The 27,436-nt window shown below is 38.5% G+C and overlaps 1 protein-coding gene across 15 annotated transcripts in view; it reads left to right on the forward strand.

Annotated features, from left to right (window-relative positions):
* The window catches only part of MPDZ (multiple PDZ domain crumbs cell polarity complex component), a 175,293-nt gene that overhangs the window by 126,024 nt on the left and 21,833 nt on the right, over positions 1-27,436 (forward strand). For 5 of the 15 annotated variants that reach the window (XM_010807804.4, XM_005209940.5, XM_010807807.4 and 2 more), the window contains 11 exons: positions 1,384-1,561; positions 4,342-4,452; positions 9,578-9,676; positions 10,394-10,465; positions 12,753-12,915; positions 14,636-14,832; positions 16,164-16,255; positions 16,472-16,562; positions 18,788-18,868; positions 21,392-21,484; positions 21,575-21,649. In XM_010807804.4, the coding sequence (XP_010806106.1) occupies positions 1,384-1,561; positions 4,342-4,452; positions 9,578-9,676; positions 10,394-10,465; positions 12,753-12,915; positions 14,636-14,832; positions 16,164-16,255; positions 16,472-16,562; positions 18,788-18,868; positions 21,392-21,484; positions 21,575-21,649 (1,252 nt within the window). The remainder of the gene's footprint in view (positions 1-1,383; positions 1,562-4,341; positions 4,453-9,577; positions 9,677-10,393; positions 10,466-12,752; positions 12,916-14,635; positions 14,833-16,163; positions 16,256-16,471; positions 16,563-18,787; positions 18,869-21,391; positions 21,485-21,574; positions 21,650-27,436) is intronic. The other 10 variants (XM_010807808.4, XM_010807811.4, NM_001192891.2 and 7 more) reach the window with 4 other exon arrangements.

Genomic DNA, 27,436 nt, shown 5'->3' on the forward strand with positions numbered 1-27,436 from the left:
TTAAAAATGTATTTAGTAGTAGTATTATTTTTACTCGTTTGAACCACTTTTAATCTTGTAGGTTAGTGGCATAAAGTGTGTTCACGTTGCTTTGTAACCATCACTGCCATCCATCTCTGGAACTTTTTTGATCTTGCGGAACTAAGACTCTGTGCCCAGTAAACAGTAACCTCTTATTTCCCCCTCCCTGCATCATCTAGCAACCACTGTTCTCCATTAGTCTCTGTGAATTTGACTATTCTAGGTACATTGTATAAGTGGAATCATATAGGATTTGTCCTTTATTTCATTTAGCATAGTGTTCTCAGAGATGATCTATGTCTTAGCATGCATCAGAATTTCCTTCCTTTTTTTTTTAAATTTTATTTTATTTTTAAACTTTACAATATCCTTTGTATTTATATGCCTTTTGTTGATTCATTCATCTATTCATGGGCACTTGGGTTGCTTCTACCTTTTGGCTTGTAAATAATATTTTCTTATTGTGAATTGTGAAAAATATTTCTATGAACTATACTATACATGTATGTCTTCAAGACCTTGCTTTGAATTCTTTTGGGTATATACCCAGGAGTGGAATTGCCAGATCATATGTTAATTCTTTTTTTAATTTTTTGAGGAATTTCTATACTCTTTTTCCATAGCAGCTGTAACATTTCACATGGGTACAAACAGTGCACAAGGCTTCTAATTTCCCCATAATTTGTACAATTTATCGCTGCCAAACTTATTTTCTGTTTTTTTGGGTTTTTTTGCATTAGCCATCTTACTGAGTGTGAGGGGGTATTTCTTAGTAGTTTTTTGTTGTTGCCCTGGGTCTTCATTGCTGCATGTGGGCTTTCTCTAGTTACAGCAAGTGGGGGCCACTCGCCAGATGCGGTGTGTGGGCTTCTCCTTGCAGTGGCTTCTCTTGTTGCAGAGCACGGGCTCTAGGTGCACGGGCTTCAGTAGTGGCAGCACGTGGGCTCATAGCAGTGTTGATACACGTAATGGTTAGTGATATTGAGCATCTTTTTATGTGCTTATAGGACATTTGTCTGTCGTCCCCAGAGAAATATCTAGTCAAGTTCTTTGCCCAATTTTGATTATTTTCTTTGTTATCATTGAGTTGTAGGGGTTCTATATATATTCTGGATGTTCATCCCTTATCAGATTTGTGGTTTGCAAATATTTTCCCTTTCTTTGGGTTGCTGTTTTACTCACTTGATAGTACTTTTTGATGAAAAAAAGCTTTTACTTTTGCTGATACCAAATTTGTCCGTTTTTAATTTGCTGTCTTTGCCTTTGTTGTTATAGCCAAGAAATCATTGCCAAACCCAACTTTACGAGGCTTTCTCCCTATACTTTCTTATGAGACTTTAAAATTTTCTTTATTTTTTATAGGGTTGAACTTTGGCGAGAACCAAGCAAATCCTTGGGCATCAGCATTGTTGGTGGACGAGGGATGGGGAGTCGTCTAAGCAATGGTGAAGTGATGAGGGGCATTTTCATCAAACATGTTCTTGAAGATAGTCCAGCTGGCAAAAATGGAACCCTGAAACCTGGCGATAGAATAGTAGAGGTACCCTCCAGTTAGCTTTCTGTGCTAAAATTACTCACCTGGGCCATCCTCTTTACCAAGGGAATCATCATCTTTACACTGACTCAACACTCGAGTAAAATATGTTTGTTGTTAAAGAATTTCTTTCTTATTTTTTTGTTTTCATCCATAATTTTTATCTTCAGTATATGATGACAAATTATATATATATTGATAGGTGTTTGGAGGTATAACCAACTGTTCTAAAAAATGTCGGTGCTGAGATAAATTACTAAGTTCAGTTAAAAAAACAAAGCAAATTTCTTGGGGAATAATTGTTTAATATATGTGTGCACACACAAAATGTACACATCACAGATGAACCCTCAAATGAGACGTTATTTCAGGAAATATCTAAATGTTGTTGGATAAGATTTTTTTAAATGAGTCTTTTTGGTAAAGTTTTTTATGCTAATATCCTCATTACCTTTTGTGAAAGGTCTCCCCACCACCCCCACCACCCCAAGTTTGGCTTTTCCTCCATATCATGGCTTTGCCCATTCCCCACTCATCACAGAGGGCTGTGTGTATGAGTGTGCACGTGTGTATTGGTATGTATGTGCTTGTGTGTACACATTTCGTTATATGTAAGAGAGAAGCATTTGGTCAAATTGTATCTAATCCCTTCATTCAAAGCTAAGTTTAATATTTTATATCTACTCTTCTCACAAGTCACTACTCATGTACTCAACAAGTATTCCTAGAGCAACTGTTGCATTCCAGGTGCTGTAACAGGCTCTGGGCATCCCACGGTAAATAAAACATCCAGCCTGCCTGTCAAGCGGGACAGACCTGACAAGTAATCAGGTCACTTCAGGATAGTGTGATGAATTATTTGATTAATATAAGCATGGTTTTAGTAAATGTGTAGAGGAAGGCCAGCAAATCCTGACCCAGATTTGCTGGGTTGTCAGGAGGTAGAGAGTCAATTAAGAGAGACAACTTCCAAACAAAAAACATATGATCACTTTGTTATTTTGGCAACCATTAGTTTTATTTTGTACAAGTAATTGTCTCTCATTTTCTAAATCCATATAACTTACACACTAAGATGCCTTAATTTTATAGAAGAAGTTGGTAAGAATCAGCCACAACTTGAACACTGTGGGCATTGATTTATTGTTTAAAGTATATGTACACTGAGAACTGAAGAAAGAAGATTGAGATTTGCGAGAAAGCAAGGGCTCTGTCTGATGTTTCATTTTTTTTTTCCCTTCTGACCATTTATAAGAAAGAATGATGGGTTTTTTTTTCTCTCTTCCTATATCTTTGCTCTTCATTAAATGATACCTTAGCCCCATGTTAAAGAAGTCTTTCATTAGAGTACTACATAAAATTGCTAATTTAAGTTTATCTAAGGCAATTTATTTTATGAGTACTTCACTACTGAATACTTTTGACCTAAGTAGAAAAATTAAGAAATGTTTATAATTATTTTGAGAAAGGATTAATCATACTTTGCACCAAAATGTTGTTTTAATGTATCAGTAGAGTTAAACACGCCTTTGAAATTGGAATGAAGGTTTTTTTCCATGTGGTAAAATACTGCTCAGTGGCAGTTTCTTGAATTCAGTTATGTGCAGGGGCCTTTTTCAGTAAATAAGAAAGCCTTAGACCTCTGTGATCCTTGGAATTCCAGAACATGACTCTGCTAAGAATCTCTGACAGTGTGTGTAAACTAGAGACCTATGAAATATTCCGTGGAAAGTATACAGTTCTTTAGACTTGAGCAAAGATATTTAATTTTCTATTACATTTTCCCACAAATTAAATATATAGTAAACATATATACTTTTATTTTGCAAAAAGTTAGAAGCCATTTTTAATATGCACTGAAAGAGATTTTGCTATTTTATCTAAGTATCAACCTGAGGGAAGTTTTCAATAAAATACGGTGTATAATTCTTTTAAAGGTGATAAGGTTCTTTGCAGAGATCTAATAATTTTATTTTTCAGAATTGTGTCTACTCTTACTTTGCTATTTTTATTGTATATATCATTCTCTGGTAATTGGAAATGTTAAAAGTGTACCAGTATCCTGTAATTTTCCGGCAAGATTAGCATTTGGCCTCTCAGACTGTTTTCCTTCCTGTTCATGTAGTGCGTAAGCTAAGCTGATCATCACCCAGGCAAGCCGTGGTCAATAAAAAATTCCAAAATAACTTTTATTCTCAAGCTACTTATACAAGATTTGCTAACAAGTAAGCACAATTTCTTGGCTTCCAGCTCGTGTCATGTCTATTGCAAAGATTCTTTTGCCAAACAAACCTTACCATAAGCTGATTTTTCTGTACATTAGAATTTTGTTTTTAACTTCAAGCTTCCCTAATAGAAAAACACAAAGCATCACATAGCCACTTCCCAGACCGCTCTGTGATGACTGGGAAGAAAATTTGTACAGTGACTTTTATGATGAAAACAGTGCTACTAGGCAGTTCCCTTGTATTGTTTCTTTGATGATGCTGATTTGTCAATTTAAAGGAACAACTGGGCAGTGTAAGGGAAGTAGAAGCAGGGCCTTCATTCTAATTGATTATTATTTCAGTTGATTTTTGGAGACATAAATCTGTGTCCAAGAAAAGGGACCAGAAGTCTGCTGGACAGATGAAAAATTCTGGAGCCTCACAAGTAGTCTCAAATATTTTTGAATCTGAAAAAGATTTTTTAGGAACCTCACCCAGGATTCTCAAAACTCCAGATCGGCAAATTGTTCTGTTGTTCTATAGCTTCTTAAAATGTTAAGCTGAGGCCTTCCATTGCAGGTGGATGGCATGGACCTCAGAGATGCAAGCCATGAACAAGCTGTGGAAGCCATTCGGAAAGCAGGCAACCCTGTAGTCTTTCTGGTACAGAGCATTATAAACAGACCAAGGGTAAGCGAAAACAAAGGGCAAGGTAGGCGCATCCAACAGCGTTCAACTTGGAATCTGCCGCCTCCAGGGCCAAGTTGCTTCTAGGACCCGAGATCAAGCCTGGAAATCTCAGGAGACTTAAAAAGTTTATTTTGCTTTTTCCCCCCATTGAGTTATCCTGAAAATCCTTCTACCATGTATAACAGACACTTGAAGTCTGTTGAAAACACATAAAAGTAGGATTGACTGGTGGCCCATAGGCATCTAGATAGATAATCATTAGTTTCACTATAGGCATAAAATATGTAAGTTGTTAAGAAGGATGTGGTGGAGTTATTCAGGTTGACAGTCTGTGACATCTAGTCAGGTCTCTGAGAAACTAGAGAGAGTTCATTTTCTTTATAAATTTAGAATTTCCAGTATGCAATCTGTGATTTCCTGTGCATGGTCTTTAATGCATCTGTCTATCCGAGTGGACATTAACTTTCCATATGATGGATTTTTTTGTTTGTTTGTTTTTGGTTAAGCTGTACGTTTATATACTCAGAATTTCATACCTGCTGTTTCCCAGCCACCGTCACTGAGTAGCTCTGATCACTGTGTAGCCACTGGTGGACAGAGACCCATTAATCCATTTTACTGTTGGTTATTACAAGTGAAATGGCTTTAAAAATATTTTAGAAATCTAAGCACATCCAGTGCATGTTGTTGATGAAGATACTAAGAGAAGCTTTGTATATTTGATATGTTGCCAAAGATGAACGTTATGCCAGTAGTTTAAAACTATTTTTTCTATATCTTCTTTATGCCTCAATGGAAAAAAAAATTTTTTTTTCCTGTTCAGTACCTCTTAAACATACTGGGCCTTAGAAAGTTCTTGAGATTTACTGAGAAGTTAACATAGCATTTCAGGAGTTTCTTAGATGTCCTGAGGCTCATACAGGGTCCACTTCTGAATATAAGAATCTCTGTCATACTGATTCTTCTTGAAATAACTACTTATTAGCTTTTAGTGTTTGTTGTCTTTAAAAAGACAATGTTAACACATGTAAGAAAAGTGAAAAAGATCATCTGAAATTTAAAATGTGTAATTTATTCATACAATATATTTAATTTTAATTTTTAAAATTAAAATTTAAGATAGTAATGCTCAAGTTACGGAGGAAGCAGCGTAGTGGAAAGGTTCTTAGTGATTAGTAAAAGGAACTTTTCAATATTTGGTGCCCCAGGAAACAAAGTGACCAGATTTATGTTGTTGGTTTTTCCTTTTGTCGTCAAGACAGGTGTAGCTCTGGTCTGAGTTCATGCTAAGAAATGAATTAGTAGTTCCTAATGTAAGCAGTTATCTTCACATTTGCAGTTTTTAATCATTCGGTTATTTATTGTTAGGTGATAATTATACATTCAGATAAGAAAATCTGCCAAATGATGGGACCAGATCATCCTGCATTCTTTTCAAATGCTGTTCAGTTTGTTTAAATAACTACAGGTCTTTCTACATTTGTTTCCATTTGTTGTGTTAAACATAGACACAGCAGGATGATGTTGGTAAATGGCTGTTTAAGTTAAGTTAAAGCTGTTTTCTGTGTGTGTGGGTGGGTTTTATTCTTTTTCTATTTTTACTTTCCAACTTTTGTATCATTTAGGACAGTGCTACAAACTGCTGAGTCGGAGTCTCAGATTACTTTTAAATATTAAATTGCAAATATTTCTTTCAATGCCAAACTGCATTTTCTAATGTGCTAGGAAGATATTTTCTCATGCACCTGGAAAATATCCCTATTTTATTATCTGAGGTATAATGACGCCTGATTTATAGTAATATTCCAGAATAAATCTTGCTTAGAATGACATGTGTAGTCAAATGATACGTGACAAGGTTTAGGATTGATACCCTAAAACAAAACACCTTGGCACACTGAATATTTAATGGAAGTTATTTGAGAAAAGGCAGATGCTAGAAGGACTCTGACCTCTCCTTTCTCCCCCGAAGCGGGTCATAAGATTCTCCTGAGAGATCTTCAGGAGAGGCGCAGCTTTACCTCCAGATGAGGAGGACCCCTGAGAGGAATCTGAATGAACAGGCCTTGCTAAGTTTTCCCCAGTTAACTATGCTTAGCTCATGCTGTTTTGTCCTGTCATATTTCCCCCAACTTTCTACTCTTCATCAGACCTCCTATAAAAGCACTCAGACTTAACCATTTCTTCTGGTCTTCATTTCCCAGTGGAGGCTCTGTGTCACACAGAGCTTAGGTTACATCAATATGCATGTTTTTTTCTCATTAATTTGTTGTTACAGAGATCCAACCAAGAGTCTTAAGATGGGTACAGGAAAGACCTCTCTCCTCCTCTACAGTAATATTTTGCTTTGGAAATGAGAAAAAAAATTGTTTTTAAAATGAGATATTGGGCTTCCCCGGTGGTGCTAGTAGTAAAGAACCCACCTGAAAATGCAGAAGACATGAGAGATGCAGGTGCAGTCCCTGGGTCCAGAAGATCTCATGGAGGAGGGCATGGCAACCACTCCAGTATTCTTGCCTGGAGAATCCCATGGACAGAGGAGCCTGGCAGGCTTTAGTTCATAGGGTTGCAAAGAGTTGGATATGACTATAGTGACTTAGGACTTCCCCAATAGCTTAGTGGGTAAAGAATTTGCCTGTAATGCAGGTAGATGTGGTTTGATCCCTGGGTTAGGAAGATCCTCTGGAGAAGGAAACAGCTACCCCCTCCAGTATCCTTGCCTGAAAAATCCCATGGACAGAGAACCTGGCAGGCTACAGTTCGTGGGGTCACAAGAGTTGGACACAACTTAGCATGCACACCTTAGCTCAGTACAACAAAATGAGATATACTTAGTTTTTAGTAATTTACTTATCTGTGGAAATAATCGTGTCTCCAGGAATCTACAGGGAAAAATATCATAAATACTTCAGAGTCTCTTTGGGCTTCCGTGGTGGCTCAGTGGTAAAGAATCTGCCTGCCAGTGCAGGAGACATGGGTTCAATCCCTGGGTTGAGAAGATCCCCTGGAGGAGGAGATAGCATCCAACTCCAGTATTCTTGCCTGGAGAGTCCCATGGACAGAAGGGCCCAGCAGGCTACAGTCCATTGGGTCTGTCTCAGAGTTGGACACAACTTAGCGACCAAACAAGAGTCTCTTAATGGTAAATGTTTTATTTGTGGATGTAATAAAGCATCAAGAAAATGTTGTACATAGACTAAAAACTAGTCAGTCTTTTTAGCTCTTCAACTGTTCAAGAATTAGAACTTCCCAGAACTAACCCTGATAATTCCACTGATATGACAGTTCACAATTCAGTCTGACCACATTGTCATATTAAGGAGTGGGCCCCACTCATTTGGGCCAGGGGATGATTTTGTCTTCCCTGTGCTTCTTAGTTAATAACACTTCTATTTTTATCAGCCCTTGGAACTATAAACACAGTTTTGTCATTGATTTTTTAATGAGAAATACACTCTCCCTATAAATCCTTCCCTAATAATAGAATGTTCTGCTATTTCATGTGGTGTGCTCATCCTGTACTTTTATACTCTCCTTTCAGGGCCAAATTCTAATCCTATGTGAGCTGCAAGTTGAAAATGCAAAAAGCAAAGCCAAACAAAAAAACCAGAGCTTTTTTCAAATATTCCATTTCTTGTCGTCATTATTTTGATTCATCTTGTTCTACAGAATTATAAAGGAAATGTAAAACCGTACAATTCCACGTATGAGGATTAGAAATAATCTGCCTTCTGTAACATTATTTTGCCTAGGGTGTGTTTTTAATCTCTGCCTGGTCATTTCTTCCACCTTAATAAATGGTCTTTTTTTTTTTTTTTGCATTTGTGATCTTCCCTTTTGTAAAGCAGGAGTTGACATTTTAAATTGAAAAGCTGAGGGAAAGTTGAGATGAGCAGAAATGTCAGCATGCCCATTTCTTTTGACCATCTTCCTTCTGTAGGAAAAAACTTTGTAGGAAGAGCAGATTGAAAGGGTGATGTGGCATAAGCTTCAGTATAGCCGTACTGAGTGAGGATAGTCTTTGTAGAGTGCAGGGTGGTGTCACATGACAACCTCTTCCTACTCTCGATGCTTGCCAGTAGGGCTTTTTTATAGAGAGAAGTAACACAAACAGTTAATTAGAGCCAAACTGAATTTTAAATGTCTGCAATTTCCTCTGAAAGATATAGTCAATAAAAGAAAAAGTAGTGTGAAAAAAAATTTATTGTGCTAAGGAAATTACTTTTTTTTTTTTTTTACTATGAAAATGCTAGATTCTCTTTGGCAGTCATCCTGCCTGTAATATGTATATTTCAACTCCAATAGTTCAAGCTCAGGACATATCAGGCGAGCCATAAAACCTATGTGAACACTCTAAGGCAGGACCTCAGATATTACCCAAACCTCATAAATTCCCCAATAAGATGGGAACTTTTATAGGAAATTAAAAATAGCTGTCTGTCTGTATTTTGTGGTGTTCCTAGCACCACAAAAAGTGGGCAGAAATAGAGAACAACACTGTAGGAAGTGGTTCATTTCTTTAAAAATTATTGATTTCCTTGTTTAAATAATACTGTTGATTGAAGCAACCTTAAAACCTAATCAAGGTATAAAAAGACTCGTAACTGAGAAACAAAATAACAGAACACTGAAGATTACCAGTGGACTAGAAGACACATGTTTAATTTGCATTCTGCAACTGATAGACTCTTATTTTTGTGTTTTTTTTTAACCAAAACAGCATAATTTGCTTCTAAGTGTAAATAAAAAGCCATTTATGGTTTTTAATACTGAAGCATGTTTACTGATATGCATGGAACATATATTAATATAAGTGGGTGAAATATATAGGCTTATCTGTCCATGATAGTGACAACATTCAGTGAAAATGAAAGAAATTTGGGGCCAGTTTGATAGACTTGCTTCCTTATATGTTTTGTGGCCAGATTTAGATTTGAGTGTGGATTCAGGTTGCTCTAGGAAACACTTAGTTCTAGACTGTTTGATAAGATGTTGTTATTAATGATGAAATCTGATAGGATCTGGTGTCACATAGTTATTTAAATCAGTCATTACTTTATCCTTATATCGGAGTTGTTTTAAATACATTTCTCTTGCGCTCAGCGCCTCTTATGTTTCCTTTTAGAAATCCCCTTTGCCTTCCTTGCCGCACAACCTTTACCCTAAGTACAAGTTCAGCAGCACTAACCCATTTGCTGGTTCTCTACAGTTCAACGCTGACAAGGTTGGATAATGACCGTTGTCTTGCCATTGCCTTTTCCAATGTTTTGTTCTTTGTTGCTAGTGTGCATTTGTCCCAGTTCAGTGTTGACTGAATTTGGGCAAGGACAAAAAACAACTGTGTGTTTGGAGTGGGCATGCAAATCCTTTCTTAAGCACATTTTCTTGCCAGAACCTATTCATTTTTATAGCTGAAATTAGATGGCCCTTCTGAAGAGTAAGGGAAAATCGTGAGTCTACTGCCCTTCTTATATTTTGGTGTGAATTGAATTTTCAGATATATAAATTTTTGTTAGTTGCAAAACATATAAGCTACTTTCATACATAATTTCTCTAAAAACCTTGTATTGATTTAAGTCCTTCTTAGACTTATACAAGGTGGTCCTAAAAGCTCTTCCTTAATCAGCCCGCACATAATTGTGTATGTGTGAGAATCTGTTGAATATTCATAAAGGATGTCCACGTAAATGCCTGATCAGGAAGCACGGAATTGTTTCAACGTTTGTAAATCTATACTAGGATTTGTCATATTCTGATGAAATTATAAATCCAAAAATGAAAGAAAAACTTATGAGAATTTGTATACTATAATTTGATTGTGAAAGGAGAAAAGCTGTTTTTTCAGGAAGCATTTTATGAATATTCATTGGATTTTCATGTTATTGTAATATAGATAATCAAAGATACTGTATCTGAAGGAATATGTTTTCTGTTACTGTAGGCATTACAGAAATCAAGTAGAGTTCTCTTCCGTTGTTCCCCAACTAATCCTTTTGCTCCCACACCGTTTAAGGTTTGTCTTCGTATGAAGTTCTCACGAGTCAGTGAGTGTGTTACAGTGTGCTATGCGTGTACATTATACTTGTGTGCATACATGGCATGGAGTGATTTCAAGTACACTGCATTTTTGCCAGTGAAGGCTGAATGGTCTTCATTAAAGAATTGTGTTTTTGTGGATAAATTTTTAGAAGTGTCAACAGCAAGCTAAATTCTACAATCTCAGTAAGAATGAGAGTATCAGGCATAACAAAATAGAACACTTATTTCCTTTTTAGTAAATGCAGGCTTATATTGACTTTATGATTAACCAGCTATGTTAGGGCAACATTTGAGTTTATTCACAGTATGAAAATGTTCTGCCTAAGTAAGATCCTGAATAGTTTTTAGGCAAGCAAGTTTTGTTTGTTCATTTGTTTTTTAAGGAAAATAACAGCTCAGGAAAGTTATGCAGAGAGTAAGATCTATAAAATTTGCATCTGTAAATTTATTAAAATTATGACAATTTTAAGTTAGACTTGATTCTACTTTTTGAAAATGAAATGGGCTTAATTCATGCTTCTCAAATTTTCCATTGTTAGTAAATTTTTAAAAGAATTTTAATGAGAAAAATTCTAAATTACATGTTTCTCCCTGCTTTAGTATCATTACTGACCCTTCTGAATCAAATGAAGTTTTTTGTTTGTTTGTTCTTATGTATTTGTGCATTGCTTTTTTGAAAGTTTTATGGCACAGCACTTGGGAAGATAACAGGATTCTGTTGGCACTAATAATTTTTGTCTGTTTGACCAGTGGTATGTAAACCAAGCATTTTAAATACAGCAGATTCTGTGACTTGAAAATCTGTTGCCCATCCATTAGTGGCTGTCAATCAGCTCACCTGTGCTTTGCCAGAAAAATAATAATTCATGTTTACCCGGACCGTTTTGGGGGCAGCTTAGAGTCCTGAAGTAGTGTCTGAATCATCAAAGAAAGATCATATTCAGCGCCCTGTGGTTTTATTTTTAGGTGTATTTTGACTCAACACCATTGAATCATTTCTAAGTATTTGTACATTCCTTTCATTTAGTGTATCATGTAAGAAGTACTTTTAATCACATTTTTTCCAGCTATACACATGTAGAATAAAACGAGGCATATCAGAGGGATTTTTGTATAGGGAAAAAACAAACAAACAAACAAACAAACAGTAAAATAGACAAAGAAGGAGAAATGTAGGCTCAAGGCATCAGGGACAACCTGAAAACGTGTTAGAACTTTAGCTGGGTATCTGTGACCCTTGATTGAGGTACTCTGTGTCTTACTGTGGAAACTGGAGGAGAAAACATGACACAGTGGAAAGTGCATTGGGTTAGGTTAGAAATTAAGCAAAGAGAAGTCTAGTTTCGCAAGGTTATTCTGAATAAAATCTTTCACCTCTCATGGCCTTGGTATTTAATCTGTAAATGAATAAAATGGACTCAGTGACGTAAAGATGTTTCTAACTGTAATCTGCTTGAGAATCTATAATATCAAACCTTGACCCACTACGTTTCAATTAAGAATAGGAAAGAACCCGATGATACCAAATCCCCCCCCCCTTTTTTTTTAAATTAAGACTTGTAGATTTAAGTGACAGCAAACATACCAATCAAGCTTTGGCTTTTTATGAAGTATTCAACCCTGTTTTTCCATTTATGTTTAGGGCTACCTTGGCAAGCGGATGGTGGTTTTGTCCCTTAAAACCAGCCCCTCAGATCTGAATTTGTGTGCTCTTTGCTAACAAGCAGTCACTCTGGTAGAGGATCCTGCATGTGCAGTGCTTTTTCATGAATTTGTTGAGTCATGTGGAGAGAGGATTCAGGTAGCAATAAAAGTATTTATATATAATCTCACTAACAAGCTTTGAACTGCTTTGTTCGATTACCATTTTTAGTTTGTTTCCAGTTTCTTGGAAGACTTTTTTAGACTTCCACAATCTTGTCTAGATGAGTTTTGAATGAGATTTTTTTCCCCCAAAACACAAAATTTGTACAGCTTTCCATCTTCAGTTATTTAAGCCTGCAAATTGAGTAATTCTTCACCTTAAAATACCATGTAATCGTTTAATGGATCATGCTCTGAACATACTGATTTGTTTAGTGTATTTAAGCTTTACCTGAATCCTGTCTGCCATTTTTATATATGTGTATTTTCCCATTATTTAATATGTTAGATCTTTTAAAGCTAGTAGTTTGGTTTTTGATGTTGCAGTCTTATTTCTTTTCCTTGAGTTTTCCTTCCTTAGACTGCACATACCCACTGCAGTCTTCTTGTTCCCACAGGTGCCCAGTCAGTCAGAATCAGAGCCAGAAAACCCTCCTCTGTGCCACTCGCCTCCACCCCAGCCTCCAGTGTTGGCAGAAATGAGTGGGGATCACGCTCTGTCATCTGCAAATGAAACCTCAGAAGATGTGGATGAAGAGGATGAGTTTGGTTACAGCTGGAGTAAGTTGTCTGTTTCAAATGCATTGACTTGTAAGAGGTATCAAACTGTTCATAGCTCTGGTTCTCTCAAGGCTTATGCCCCAGATGGGTAAATACATTTCATCTTCAGTTACACATAATGCAGTTTTGTGTAGAAAAAAACTAATGTTTGTTGTAGTTGAGTATAGCACACATTCCTGAGGCTTGAAATCACATTCTTCTGTTTTGTAAATCTGCAACCCTGTTCAAGCATGCTTTGCATTTTTCTGCAAGTTGAGGTGGTCAGGGCACTCTCTCAGAAGCTCTATTGGATCCGCTCTCTCATGCTCTCCAACAGAGCATCACCCCTTTTAGGCCTCAGATTCCTCATTATAAAATGCATTTGTTGATGCTATTTAAACAGCCTGGAATTTAGGTATTTCCGTACTAACACGGTAACATAGTGTAAGTGTTGAGATTAAAAAGTTGGGGCATTTGGCAAGTTGGTTAACGACCTCTTAAGTTGTAGCATGGTGGTTATTCCCCTTTTTAAATGCGTTTTCTGCCTCAGGTTGCTAAGGGTTAATTAGATAATGTCTGAGCATGATGCCTGATGCACAGGAATCATTTGAGGGCAATTATTGATAGAATCATGGGAGTGTCTCTGTTTCCTAACAAAATAAGCCATTTTACAGAGGTTAAACCAAAGTTATGTTTCAGTGCTCTAAAAAGTTTCGTTTAAAAAAATGTAATTGTTTTCCTTAAGAATACTGTGGTATGTGCTTTGGGGAAGTACAAAGTATAAAATTTGTACTGCTAGATTCTAGAAGGAATCAGGAAATGGCAGTTTATGAAATTGATGCAATTAAGAATTAATATAGAATGCATGACATTAACCCTTTAGTAAGATTTTCTAAGGGATGATTTGTAAAGTTTGCAGTTTTCTTAGTCTTATTTCTCATTAAATTAGAATATTTTGCTAATCCATCAAACTGGCCAGAATGTACTCTGAGGAAAACATGAAATGGAATGTTTCAGTTACCTATTATCATATTCCAAACCACTCCAAAACTTAATGTCTCAAGAAAGCAGGTTATTAGCTCCCTCACGTGCCTTGTGGTAAGTGTTAGCCACTGGCTGGTTGTCATCTGGGCCTGGGACACCTACCAGATTACAGAATAAATGCTACCTTTTGAACATGGGAGATGGGAGATAGGAAAGGTCTCATTTAATGAGAACAGGTACGTCCATGTGTCTTGGTTGGATAGCTCTGTGCAATAAGAAAACCCATTCCATCTAATCTGGATCTGTGTACCAAGCACTACCCAGCATAATGCAATGTGCAGTGTCCGTGTTGCTGTGGGAGAAAAGTTTCCCCTGACCAGGGAAGACAAATCCTCTGGATGTTCTGTTCTCTGCAAATGATAAAGTAACTTTCTGTTTTAATCACAGTCTTTGGAGAGCTTATTCACGTGATCACATGGTTCACTCCTTTGGGTCTGCTCACCTCAGGTGAACTGATGAGTCAGACACCGTACTCTCTGCATCCTAGAGGCAGAAAAGCTACTCAGAATTTGGGTGCTCTAGGAAACCAGTCTTGACGCCCAGGAGGCCAGTCTGTTTAGCTTTCCTTAACCGCTAAGAATTAGTTTTTGGTACAGTCATGGCCTTATAATGCCATTCTCAATAACCTTCCAGAGTAAAGCCTTTGGCTGTGAATTATCTCTTACTCCCTGTGGTTTTTTGTTCTTGTTGTGTGCAGAAAATATCAGAGAACGTTACGGAACCCTCACAGGCGAGCTCCACATGATCGAACTAGAGAAAGGTCGTAGTGGTTTGGGTCTGAGTCTTGCTGGGAACAAAGACCGATCGAGGATGAGTGTTTTTATAGTGGGGATTGATCCAAATGGAGCAGCTGGGAAAGATGGTCAACTGCAGATTGCAGATGAGCTTCTAGAGGTAAGTTCTTACGGCAAACACTGCATTTACTCCCACTGAATTGGTGTGACAGAGCCATCAGTTTCCAGAAAACCCACCTGGGTCTCATATGGTGACTGAGAAAACTATCACTCACCTAATAACAAAGATGTACTGCAGCAAATTTGGCTCGAGAGCAAGTCTCTACTAAGTACGACCCATGTTCCCATTAACTTCCATTAAAGGTTGTGACTGTGTAGCACCAGAAAAAATTTTTGCCCCAAGACAGTAATAAAGATCACACTTCAAAAACATTTTTTAGTATGTGCTGCATTTTTATTAGGAGCTTTTGAAAAGCCAAATGACCAATCATGCCCCTGTAATGAGACTGATCACTGGACCTTCTAGAAGTTGAATCCCTCATGGTACACTTGATGGGGGTGGATTGTTGTGGGGTTGAATTTAAGGCTAAAAACCAAAAACAGTAATTCAGCCCACCAAGCAGAATAAACTTGCGGACTATACTTTTATAGTGTTTGGAATTGTGTTTGCTTGATTTTTTTGTCCTTGCCTCCTATAGGCTGGGATCCACGTGTCTTGACACTGCTTTAGCACATTTTCCCATGCCTCCTGCGTTTCCCTCTTCGCTAGGAAGGCTCAGTCAGCAGCGGCTAACTGACAGGATGAGTGGCAGTCTCTGCTAGGCAGCGTGCTGCTTAAGCACCTTCCACTGCCTGAAGCCTGGGTATGCCAGCACTGCTTCTCCCAGTGGCCCACCCCCAGGCCTTCAGTGCTGACATTAACTGTGAACTGTGATAGTCAGGCCTTCCCAGGATGATCTGTGCTGATCACAGGTGCCTCTGCAGAGCCCTTGCTTGTGCAGAGTATTCTAGAAGCTTGTTGCCTGCCTGGATACTTCTCCTGTAGTCAGTCCAAGTGATGCCTCATTAGTCCATGGAGATCAGACTACACGCATGGAATTTTAATGTTGGTTTTCAACATGAGCTTTTTCTCTCAGCATCAAAGTCAGGTTCATGTTGTGGGAAAGAAAATGTATGTACTATTTTAAAGGAAGAAAAAAAAATATGCTTTTCATTAGATTGTTGTTGTTTAGTTGCCAAGTCCTAGCTCACTCTTGTGAGCCCATGGACTGTAGCTCACCAGGTTCCTCTGTCCATGAGATTCTTCAGGCAAGAATACTGGAGTGGGTTGCCATTTCCTTCTCGGGGAAATCTTCCCAACCCAGAAGATCAAACATTGGCAGGCATATTCTTTACCACTGCGCCACCAGGGAAGTCCTTTGCATTAGAAAGGAGATAAAAATTTGTAAAATTAAAATTCTGGGCTCGATTAATGATATTTATTTCTCATAGATCAATGGTCAAATTTTATATGGAAGAAGTCATCAGAATGCTTCATCAATCATCAAATGTGCCCCTTCTAAAGTAAAAATAATTTTTATCAGGTGAGCATTTTCTTTTCCTGGTTTATAAATATTTTTCCTTAGCCGTTCAATTCTGATTCTTTTGAATAAAAATGAAACATATATGAACGTGTAAGTGTTGTAGTTCCAAGCCTTTGTGGCTACAGAATTTTGTCTAATTATCTGAGTCTTCAAGCTAAAGAATGAAAATAGTATGAATGGTCATGATATTACAGGTTAGTGCTTTTTTTCCTTTAGAAATAAAGATGCAGTGAGTCAGATGGCTGTATGTCCTGGACATACAGTGGAACCCTCGCCTGCTACCTCAGAGAATCTTCAAAACAAGGAGGTTTGTAGCTTATATTTGTTTCTCTGGGAAGCCTTAGTTTATGCATCACTTATTAATTTAGCTAACAATTATAGAGCCCTTTCAGGGATATAAGAGAGAAGTGAATTTCTTGATCCTCTTGATCCCCAATATGTTTATAGCCTAGTTTATGGAACACTCATGTAAATAAGCATGGCTTACATGAAGCCCAGTAGTAGAGCCTGTCAAGGGAATAATGAAGGCAGAAAAGGAGTTGACACTGTTACCTCTGGGGAGAGAATGCAAACATAGGGGAGGTCTCACATGAGGTGTACGTTGAGAGTAGGTGTCTGGGGCCGTAAACACTGCAAGCAGAGGACATGGATTGAGGGATGGGCTGGAGGCTCTGGCAAATGCAGAGAATTGATAACTGCAGAGCTCTGTTGAACAGTGGGAGGCAGGGAACAGGTAGGGTTGGATCATGAGGATCACCATGCAGACCTTGTCTTTTAGGCTATATGTTTGCAGACTCAAAGAATGATTATTTTTAAGAACTCTGGAAATGGTACAGAGAAAAATCACAGGTTGCAGGACAGAGAAGTTGAAGGGAGCAAGAGAATTAAAGTAATTCACGGGATAGATATGGAGGACCTGAACTGATGCCCAAAAATAAAAGAGAGAGAGAGAAGAAATGGTTGTGTCAGGTCTTTAGAACCCAAATAGATATTACTTCATCCCTAACTAAATATATTCAGTGAGGAAAAATGACTGGTTGAGAATGTATTCATCCACCACCAGGTACCATTTGGGGGCTGAGCATAGGCTGGAGAATGAAACAGATGAGATGTACCAGGTTTCCAGATGTCTGATTTGGTGACTTTAATAGATGGTTATCTTTTATCAAAATAGAAAAAGTAAAAAAGAAAAGCAGGTATTTATTTAAAAATAGAGAACTTTCTCTCTGAGGCAGCTTAAGAATGAAGTGTCTATTGGAAAGCTCGGTAGAAGTGTTCACGGGGACGTTTGGTCTCGAGTTTAGAGATGAATCCCCATAGATGCCAGCTTGGGAGCCATGGGAGCTCAGGCTCTGTCTGTGGAGGACATTGAGAAAAGATGAGAGCCGAGGGCAGAATTGTATGATATCAGTTGTAAGGAGAATTGACAAGTCCAAAATGAAGAATCAGGCGGGTGGGTCGCACAGCAGCTGAGGAGGGCTCCTGCGAGAAGGTGAATAAAGAGGGTTCATTGTATTTGCCAATAGATGATTATTAGTGATTTTGATAAAGCAAATGGTGGATAAGAAATTTAGGAAAGAGAAGGCAGTGGCCAGAGGATGACACAAATTTAAGAGAGTTTTGGTGAAAGCTTTGTGTTTACTTTGTTTAGAATGAGTAAAAGGAGATAGAGAATGAAAACTTAAAATTAGAGGAAGTATGATACTGTCAGTGGAAAAGGGTATGAATTGGAAACACTCTTCCCTAAATTAATATCTAAACATTAGGCTTTTCTGTACGCAAGATGCACAAATCACTTGTCTCATGCTGGTGAACGGACTCACTGATCATAATGGGGAACTGAGTGAATCAAGTGGTTTTTCAAGATTGTAAAGGAGAACATTTTATTTTCATGTGAGTTGTACCAAAAACGTCCATCAAGAAAATGGATTTTAGTAACTTTCGGGTAAAACATTTAACAGCTCCTACATTCACTTGATGTCTAGCACAGTGAAACATAGTGAATGGTGCCTCTGCTGGCGTTCTGTATGTCAGTGCTTGTGCTGTTCGGAGCTGGGTAACTATTAGGCATCATTGTAGAGTAAATCCATACAGTCTTGTGAAGCATTTTATGTTTCTGTGCTCCAAAATAATTACTGTCTAATCACACCTCATTCATATCTTTAAGATATAATGTTCATAAACGTCATGAAGTATTAAAATTATAATGATGGAATATAGCATATGAAATAATGTTAATTAAGCGGCCCCTTTGAGGCTTCCCTGGTGGCTCAGCAGTAAATAATCTACCTGCCAATGCAGGGGACATGGGTTCAGTCCCTGGATCAAGAAGATCCCCCAGGTTAGGAAATGGCAGCCCGCTCCAGTATCCTTACCTACAAAATCTCATGGACATAGGAGCCTAGTGAGCTACAGTCCACGGGGTTGCAAAAAGTCGGACACAACTTAGTGACTAGACAACAATAAACAACTATTTGGTCAAGCAAAACAACATAACATTTGCCTATTTTGTCGCCTTTTTCCCTCTGCCAGGCTGAACCGAGTGTTACTACTTCTGAGGCAGTTGTTGACCTCAGTTCGTTGACAAACGTGCAACACCTAGAACTTCCTAAGGTAAATCTGCTTAGAATTGGACTGAAATGATGTGAGGACCGTGACACTGGTGTTCTGATTCACTGTTTCCCAAAACTAGTCTCCACAGACCAGCAGCATCAGCATCACCTGAGAGCTTGTTAGAACTGCAGGTGCTTGGCCCACCCTGATCTCCCGAAGGAGCAGCTCTGGGGTGTGCCCTCAGCTCATGTTTTAATAAGCCTTCTCCATGATGCCAGCGTACACTAACGTTTGATAACCATTGTGCTAATTGATACTTGAGCAGGGGCCCAGCTTCTCCTGCTTTTATGATTATCCCAAGGTATGACATTTAGTGATCTTGTGTTTAATTTATTTACAAGGACTTGCTATGGACGATATAAAACATTAAACAAGTTACAGGCTTTGTCCTTTGTCAGACCGAAAGCCCAAATGCCTAGAAGTCTCACTGATAGGCATCGTTGAGGTATTTGCTTTTGAAAATATCTGAACCTTGGATTCAAGTGACCACTTGAAAGAGGTGGTTTGTTGAACAGAATCCTGTAAATGCTTTTAGGTGCTGCAGGTTCATGCTGGAATGCAGGTGGACAGTGGATGAACAGAATAAACAGAAAGAGCAGTGACATGCTCAGGGAAGAGGAGGGGAACGGAGGAGGTGGAATGGGGGGACAGAGGGATTTTGTGTGTAATGCTACAGCAGAAGGGAGTGCTTTCCTCCGAGACTCCCAGCTCCAAGGCAGGGCACCAAAGGCCGTCTGACTGGGTTGAATCCTATTTCATCAGTTACAGACTTAACACATTTTGTGATCTTGCTTTGCCTCCATTTTTCTTACCTGTAAATTGGAGATGATAGTCTTACCTTTGATATTGTAATTAGAAAGGTTAAATGAGTTGTTTATAAACTGGTGGGCATAATGCCTGATATGTGGTCAAAGTTTGTTAAGCACTTAGTGGAAAAAAATACTGATTCTTCTTGGTTTATTTATTTTTTTAAAATAAATAACCCTGTACAAAAATGGATTGCTCTGATATTATCATGTACTTTTTTTTTAATTATTATTTTTTTATGATCTTATCATATACTTTTAAGAAACATTGTCATGGGCAGTTTGTGTTGTGGGTAAAGGGAAAAGAACAAAAGTCATTAAAGCTTTTCTGTCAAAAAGTCCATACATGTCCATTCCAGCATCCCTCATTCTGTTGCCATGTCAGAGAGAGTCCTTTGAGACAGCAGGGGAGAGGGGACAGGATATTTTAGAGGTTTAGAGATGTTAAGGAACGTATCCAGATTTCCAAATCTAGCCCGCAAGTATATTATAGCTGAGTTCTGCTTACCGTAAACCTGTGTAATTGTCTCTGTATTACGCACATGAAAAGAGTGGTGGTAGGGAGGACGTGCAATGACAGTCTGGAATGTCATCAAGCATTAATGGTCTCTGTCAGCAAAGCAGCAGTATTCGTAATCTTTAAAATGATGATGAAGCTTTACCTCGATGCCATGATCCTAAAAGTGCATGGCAAGCATGGCTCTCATGTAAGCTCCTTTGTCTCTTGCTTTCTGTCTGCCTGGATGGAAACTGTAATAAGGGAAGTTGCTCTAACCAGAATGAAAATATTCACTACCCTATGGTAGATTTTATTCATATAAACGCTAAGAAGAGGTAAAAGCCAGCATTGTGGAACACCTGGTTTTGATAAAAGAAAGTATGGAAAATATAGCTAAAGTAAGTGTAGCTCTTCTAGCCTTGGCAGGTTTTCAGGGTAAGTCTTTGGACTCATGAGTTGAGAGCATTTTCACTCTGTATCAAACCAAAACCCGAGTCTTTGAAGTAACCAGTGTGGATTTTCAGCCCCAGAAAGCACAGAGCATGTGTCAGGGCAGCCTGTCTGCTGAAGAATAAGGGATAGTGGAACAGGCGTGCAAGGACCGGTATTAGTGGTTATGTCTAAGCCAGAAGAAGGAGGCAGGAGTGTGCTTTGGTTTTAAGTCACTTAACCAATTACACAGAACTGAATTCTCAAACGTACATTCATTAAGTTGTTGAATACATTTTTATTTTCTGAATCTACTGATAAAGTGACTAGAGATATGTTAGTTGGTGTATGTGCTGAAAAGAAAAGACCCTGATGCTGGGAAAGATTGAAGGCAGGAGGAGAAGGGGACGACAGAGGATAAGATGGTTGGATGGCATCACTGACTCAATGGACGTGAGTTTGAGCAAGGTCTGGGAGTTGGTGATGAACAGGGAAGGCTGGCGTCCTGCAGTCCATGGGGTCGCAAAGAGTCGGACACGACTGAGTACTAGAGATACTAGACATAGGGGAGGAATGAGAACATTTGAATATTTGATGGAGGAGAAATTTAATCCGACTAAAGTAATTCAAAGTTTGCTTAAGAAAAGGGGATTTCGAAGAGTGGATTTTAAAACACCTTTAATTGCTTTTCTAGCCTTTGAATGTTCAGAAGTTTCGGTCACATACCTTTCTGTTTGGATAAATTTCATGTTTCACATTTCCTAAGTGTTTCTGTTTTTGTTTCTGTAGGATCAGGGGGGTTTGGGCATTGCCATAAGTGAAGAAGATACAGTCAGTGGGGTCATCATAAAGAGTCTAACAGAGCATGGGGCAGCAGCCAAGGTGAGGCCTCCCCCTTCTTACAGTCAGAAACTGGTGAGGAAGGGAATTCTGTCTGTAAAATCACTCAAAAGTTTCCATGTTTCCATCTAGGATGGACGGCTGAAAGTTGGAGATCAGATCTTGGCTGTAGATGATGAAGTTGTTGTTGGCTATCCTGTTGAAAAGGTACTTATCCAAAAGAAAGTAAATGGTACTGTGAACTCATCCTTGGAAATGGCTAAGTGTGTGGGGGTGGGGGTCAGTCATGGGATCAAACCTGTTTAGCTGTATTAGATATCTGCAAGGAAGAGAGGAGATTTGAAAAGTACTTAATTTCTACTTTCTGTTTTCTAATTAAGATGATAAGTATTTTTCCTGTTACCTGATAAATTCAGTATTCAGTGGGCATTTTTGATAAATATCATTTCAGTTTTCTTGAAGGAAAACTTCAAACTTCTAAACAAATGACAACTTAGTATTAAAACCAAAGGAATATTTTTAATGAATATTTGCTCCTGTGTTGTTTTTGTTCAGGAACTAAGTCATGTCTGTCTCTGTGACTCTGTAAACTACAGCACACCAGGCTTCCCTGTCCTTCAGTATCTCCCTGTATTTGCTCAAACTCATCTCCATTGAGTCGGTGATACCATCCAATCATCTCATGCACTATCGCCCTCTTCACCTCCTGCCCTCAATCTTTCCCATTGTCAGGGTCTATTCAGATGAGTCGGCTCTTCACATCTAGTGGCCAAAGTATTGGAACTTCAGCTTCAGCATCAGTCCTTCCAGTGAATATTCAGGGTTGATTTCCTTTAGGATTGACTGGCTTGATCTGCTTGTTGTCTAAGGGACTCTCAAGAGTCTTCTCTAGCACTGCAATTCGAAAGCATCAGTTCTTTAACACTCAGCCTCCTTTATGGTCCAATTCTCACATCCGTACATGATTACTGGAAAAAACATAGCTTTGACTATAAGAACCTTTGTTAGCAAAGTGATGTCTCTGCTTTTTAATATACTGTCTATGGATTTGCTTCTATAAATATCCACTATTTATATTGCTTTATAAACAGATTTTAAAACTCAGACATTAAATTATTATAACTTTTAAGTGGATAAATAGTTGTTTATGCCTGAGTTTCTTCCTTCTCAAAAGTGATCTTAATACTGTACTTACTGGGAGTTTCACTTGAGCCTTTGGTAAATGCTAGAAAAACAAACAAACAAACAAACTGTGTTTCTTTGAGATTTGGTGGGTCACTGTGTCCATTTATACATTGGCCAGCAAGGTGCTTAAATCATTTTAAAATTCAGTTTGTGTTATTTTGGAGGAAAATTGCTTCACAGTGTTGTGGTGGTCTCTGCCATACATCAGTGTGAATCAGTTATAACTATATATGTATCTCCTCCATCTTGAGCCTCCCCACCCCCAATTCCACCCCTCCAGGTCATCACAGAGTGCCAGCCTGGGCTCCCTGTGTCATATAGCAACTTCCTGTTAGCTATCTATTTTATACAGGATAGTATAAATATGGCAGTGCTACTTTCTCAATTTCTCCTAGCCTCTCCTTACCCACTGTGTCCACAAGTCTGTTCTCTATGTTTGCGTCTTTATTTCTTTCCTCTAAATAAGTTCATCAGTACTAGTTTTCTACATCCCATATATATGCGTTAATATATGATATTTGTTTTTCTAACATCACTCTGTATAACAGACTCCAGGTTCATCCACCTCACTACAACTGATCTGTTTCTTTTTCTGTCTAAGTAATAATCCTGTGTGTATGTGTGTGTGGTAACTGCGATTTCTTTATCCATTCATCTGTCAGGATGTCTAGATTGCTTCCTTGTCCTAGCTCTTGTAAATAGTGCTGCATTGAACATTGCGGTACATGTGTCTTTTTGACTTGTGGTTTTCTCAGGGTATAAACCCAGTAGTGTGATCGTTGGGTTTTATTGCTGGGTTTTTATCTGGTAGTTTTATTCCCAGTTTGTTAAGGACTCTCCATACTGTTCTCCCTCGTGGCTGTACCAGTTTACATGTCCACTGACAGTGCGAGAGGGTTCCTTTTCTCCACATATTCTCTAGCATTTTTGCTTGTGGTTTCTTTTGTTTTTGTTTTTTTTAATAATGGCAATTCTGATTGGGGTGAGTTGATACCTCATTGTAGTTGTGATTTTCTTTTCTCTAATAATGAGCTATATTGATCATCTTTTTATGTATTTATTGGCCATCTTCTTATATATCTTCTTTGGAGAAGAAGATATCTTCTTTAGGTCTTCTGCCCAGTGTGTGATTGGACAGTTTTTGTTTTTGTATTATTGAACTGTATGAGCTGCTTGTGTATTTTGGGATTAATCCTTTGTCAGTTTCGCTTGCAGTTTTTTCTCCCATTCTGAGGTTTGTCTTTTTATATTATTAATAGTTTAGTTTGCTATACAAAAGCTTTTAAGTTTAATTAGGCCCCGTTTGTTTATTTTTCTCTGTTTCCAGTACTCTAGGAGGTGGGTCAAAGAGGAGCTTGCAGTGATTTATGTCAAAGTGTGCACTGCCTATTTTCCTCTTAAGAGCTTTATGGTTTCTGACCTTACATTTAAGTCTCTAATGCATTTTGAGTTTATTTTTGTGTATGGTGTTAGAAAGTGTTCTCATTCTTTCACACGTAGCTGTCCAGTCTTTCCAGCACCACTTTTAATAATTGTATAGGTTTTATTCTTTAACCCACATGTGTATGTTTTTAACATTCCATTTGGCTTGATTCTTCTCTTGCATAGTTTTCTTTATCTTGCTTTTAGCATAAATGTTCCCATTTTATTAAAAATGTTTATGTAAGCTGCTTCACGTTGTCTATAGAAACAGAAGTATGGCATTGAAACATGTGAAATGTCATGTATGAAACGAGATGCCAGTCCAGGTTCAATGCACGATGCTGGATGCTTGGGACTGGTGCACTGGGACGACCCAGAGGGATGGTATGGGGAGGGAGGAGGGAGGAGGGTTAAGGATGGATTTTCTTTTAAAAATTTAAAATAAATAAAAATTGAAAAAAAAAAAAAAGAAAAAGAAACAGAAGTAGTTCATTTCAATCACTCGGTCGTGTCCGACTCTTTGTGACCACGTGGACTACAGCACACCAGGATTCCCTGTGTATCACCAAATCCTGGAGCTTGCTCATACTCAGTCCATCCAGTCAGTGATGCCATCCAACCATCTTATGCTCTGTTGTCTCGTTCTCCTCCTGCCTTCAATCTTTCCCAGCATCAGGGTCATTTCAGATGAGTCAGGCCTTCAGGTCAGGGGGCCAAAGTATTGGAGCTTCAGCTTCAGCATCAGTCCTTCCAATGAATATTCAGGACTGATCTCCTTTAGGATGGACTGGTTGGATCTCCTTGCAGTCCAAGGGACTCTCAGGAGTCTTCTCCAAAACCACAGTTCAAAAGCATCAATTCTTCAGCACTCAGCTTTCTTGATAGTCCAGCTCTCACATCCATACATGACTACTGAAAAAACCATAGCTTTGACTAGACAGACCTTTGTTGGCAATGTAATGTCTCTGCTTTTTAATATGCTATCTAGGTTGGTCACAGCTTTTCTTCTGAGAAGCAAACATCTTCTAATTCCATGGCTTTAGTCACCATCTGCAGTGATTTTGGAGCCCAAAGGAATAAAGTCTGTCACTGTTTCCATTATTTCCCCATCTATTCTCCATGAAGTAATGGCACCAGATGCCATGATCTTCGTTTTCTGAATGTTGAGCTTTAAGCCAACTTTTTCACTCCTCTTTTACCTTCGTCAAGAGTCTATTTTTTTTTTTTCACATTTTTTTTTCTTTTTTTTTTAAATTTTATTTTATTTTTAAACTTTACAATATTGTATTGGTTTTGCCAAATATCAAAATGAATCCGCCACAGGTATACACATGTTCCCCATCCTGAACCCTCCTCCCTCCTCCCTCCCCATACCATCCCTCTGGGTCGTCCCAGTGCACCAGCCCCAAGCATCCAGTATCGTGCATGGAACCTGGACTGGCAACTCGTTTCATACATGATAGTATACGTATTTCAATGCCATTCTCCCAAATCATCCCACCCTCTCCCTCTCCCACAGAGTCCAAAAGACTGTTCTATACATCAGTGTCTCTTTTGCTGTCTCATATACAGGGTTATTGTTACCATCTTTCTAAATTCCATATATACTGTATTGGTGTTTTTCTTTCTGACTTACTTCACTCTGTATAATAGGCTCCAGTTTCATCCACCTCATTAGAACTGATTCAAATGTATTCTTTTTAATGGCTGAGTAATACTCCATTGTGTATATGTACCACTGCTTTCTTATCCATTCATCTGCTGATGGGCATCTAGGTTGCTTCCATGTCCTGGCTATTATAAACAGTGCTGCAATGAACATTGGGGTACACGTGTCTCTTTCCCTTCTGGTTTCCTCAATGTGTATGCCCAGCAGTGGGATTGCTGGATCATAAGGCAGTTCAATTTCCAGTTTTTTAAGGAATCTCCACACTGTTCTCCATAGTGGCTGTACTAGTTTGCATTCCCACCAACAGTGTAAGAGGGTTCCCTTTTCTCCACACCCTCTCCAGCATTTATTGCTTGTAGACTTTTGGATCGCAGCCATTCTGACTGGCGTGAAATGGTACCTCTTAGTGGTTTTGATTTGCATTTCTCTGATAATGAGTGATGTTGAGCATCTTTTCATGTGTTTGTTAGTCATCTGTATTCCTCTTTGCTTTCTGCCATAAGGGTGGTGTCATCTGCATATCTGAGGTTATTGATATTTCTCCCAGCAATCTTTATTCCAGCTTGTGATTCATCTAGCCTGACATTTCACATAATGTATCTGCATATAAGTTAAATAAACAGGGTGACAATATACAGCCTTGATTTACTCGTGCTCCTGTTTAGAACCAGTCTGTTGTTCCATGTCCAGTTCTAACTGTTACTTCTTGACCTGCATATAGATTTCTCAAGAGGCAGGTCAGGAGGTCTGGTATTCCCATCTCTTTCAGAATTTTCCACAGTTTGTTGCGATCCACACAGTCAAGGGTTTGGCACAGTCAGTAAAGCAGAAGTTGATGTTTTTCTGGAACTCTCTTGCTTTTTTGATGATCCAGCAGATGTTGGCAATTTGCTCTCTGGTTTCTTTGCCTTTTCTAAGTCCAGCTTGAACATCTGAAGTTCATGGTTCACATATTGTTGAAGCCTGGCTTAGAAAATTTTGAGTATTACTTTGCTAGCATGTGAAATGAGTGCAGTTGTGTGGTAGTTTAAACAGTCTCTGGCATTGCCTTTCTTTGGGATTGGAATGAAAACTGACCTTTTCCAGCCCTTGGCTGCTGGTGAGTTTTCCAAATTAGCTGGCATATTGAGTGTAGCACTTTCATAGCATCGTCTTTTAGGATTTGAAGTAGCTCAACTGGAATTCCATCATTTCCACTAGCTTTGTTCGTAGTGATGCTTCCTAAGGCCAACTCGACTTCAAATTCCAGAATGTCTGGCTCTAGGTGAGTGATCACACCATTGTGATTATCTGGGTCGTGAAGATCTTTTTTGTACAGTTCTTCTGTGTACTCTTGCCACCTCTTCTTAATATTTCTGCTCTGTTACCATACCATTTCTGTCCTTTATTTTGCCCATTTTTGCGTGAAATGTTCTCTTAGTATCTCTAATTTTCTTGAAGAGCCCTCTAGTCTTTCCCATTCTATTGTTTTCCTCTATTTCTTTGCACTGATCACTAAGGAAGGCTTTCTTCTCTCTCCTTGCTATCTTTGGAGCTCTGCATTCAAATGGGTATGTCTTTCCTTGTCTCCTTTGCCTTTAGCGTCTCTTTCTCAGCTATATATAAGGCCTTGTCAGACAACCGTTTTTCCATTTCTTTTTCTTGGGTATGGTCTTCATCACTGCCTCTGGTACAATGTCAGGAAGGAACCTCTGTCCATAGTTTTTCAGGCACTCTGT

This window comes from Bos taurus, chromosome 8 (assembly GCF_002263795.3).
Source record: "Bos taurus isolate L1 Dominette 01449 registration number 42190680 breed Hereford chromosome 8, ARS-UCD2.0, whole genome shotgun sequence".
Classification (NCBI taxonomy): Eukaryota; Metazoa; Chordata; class Mammalia; order Artiodactyla; family Bovidae; genus Bos; species Bos taurus.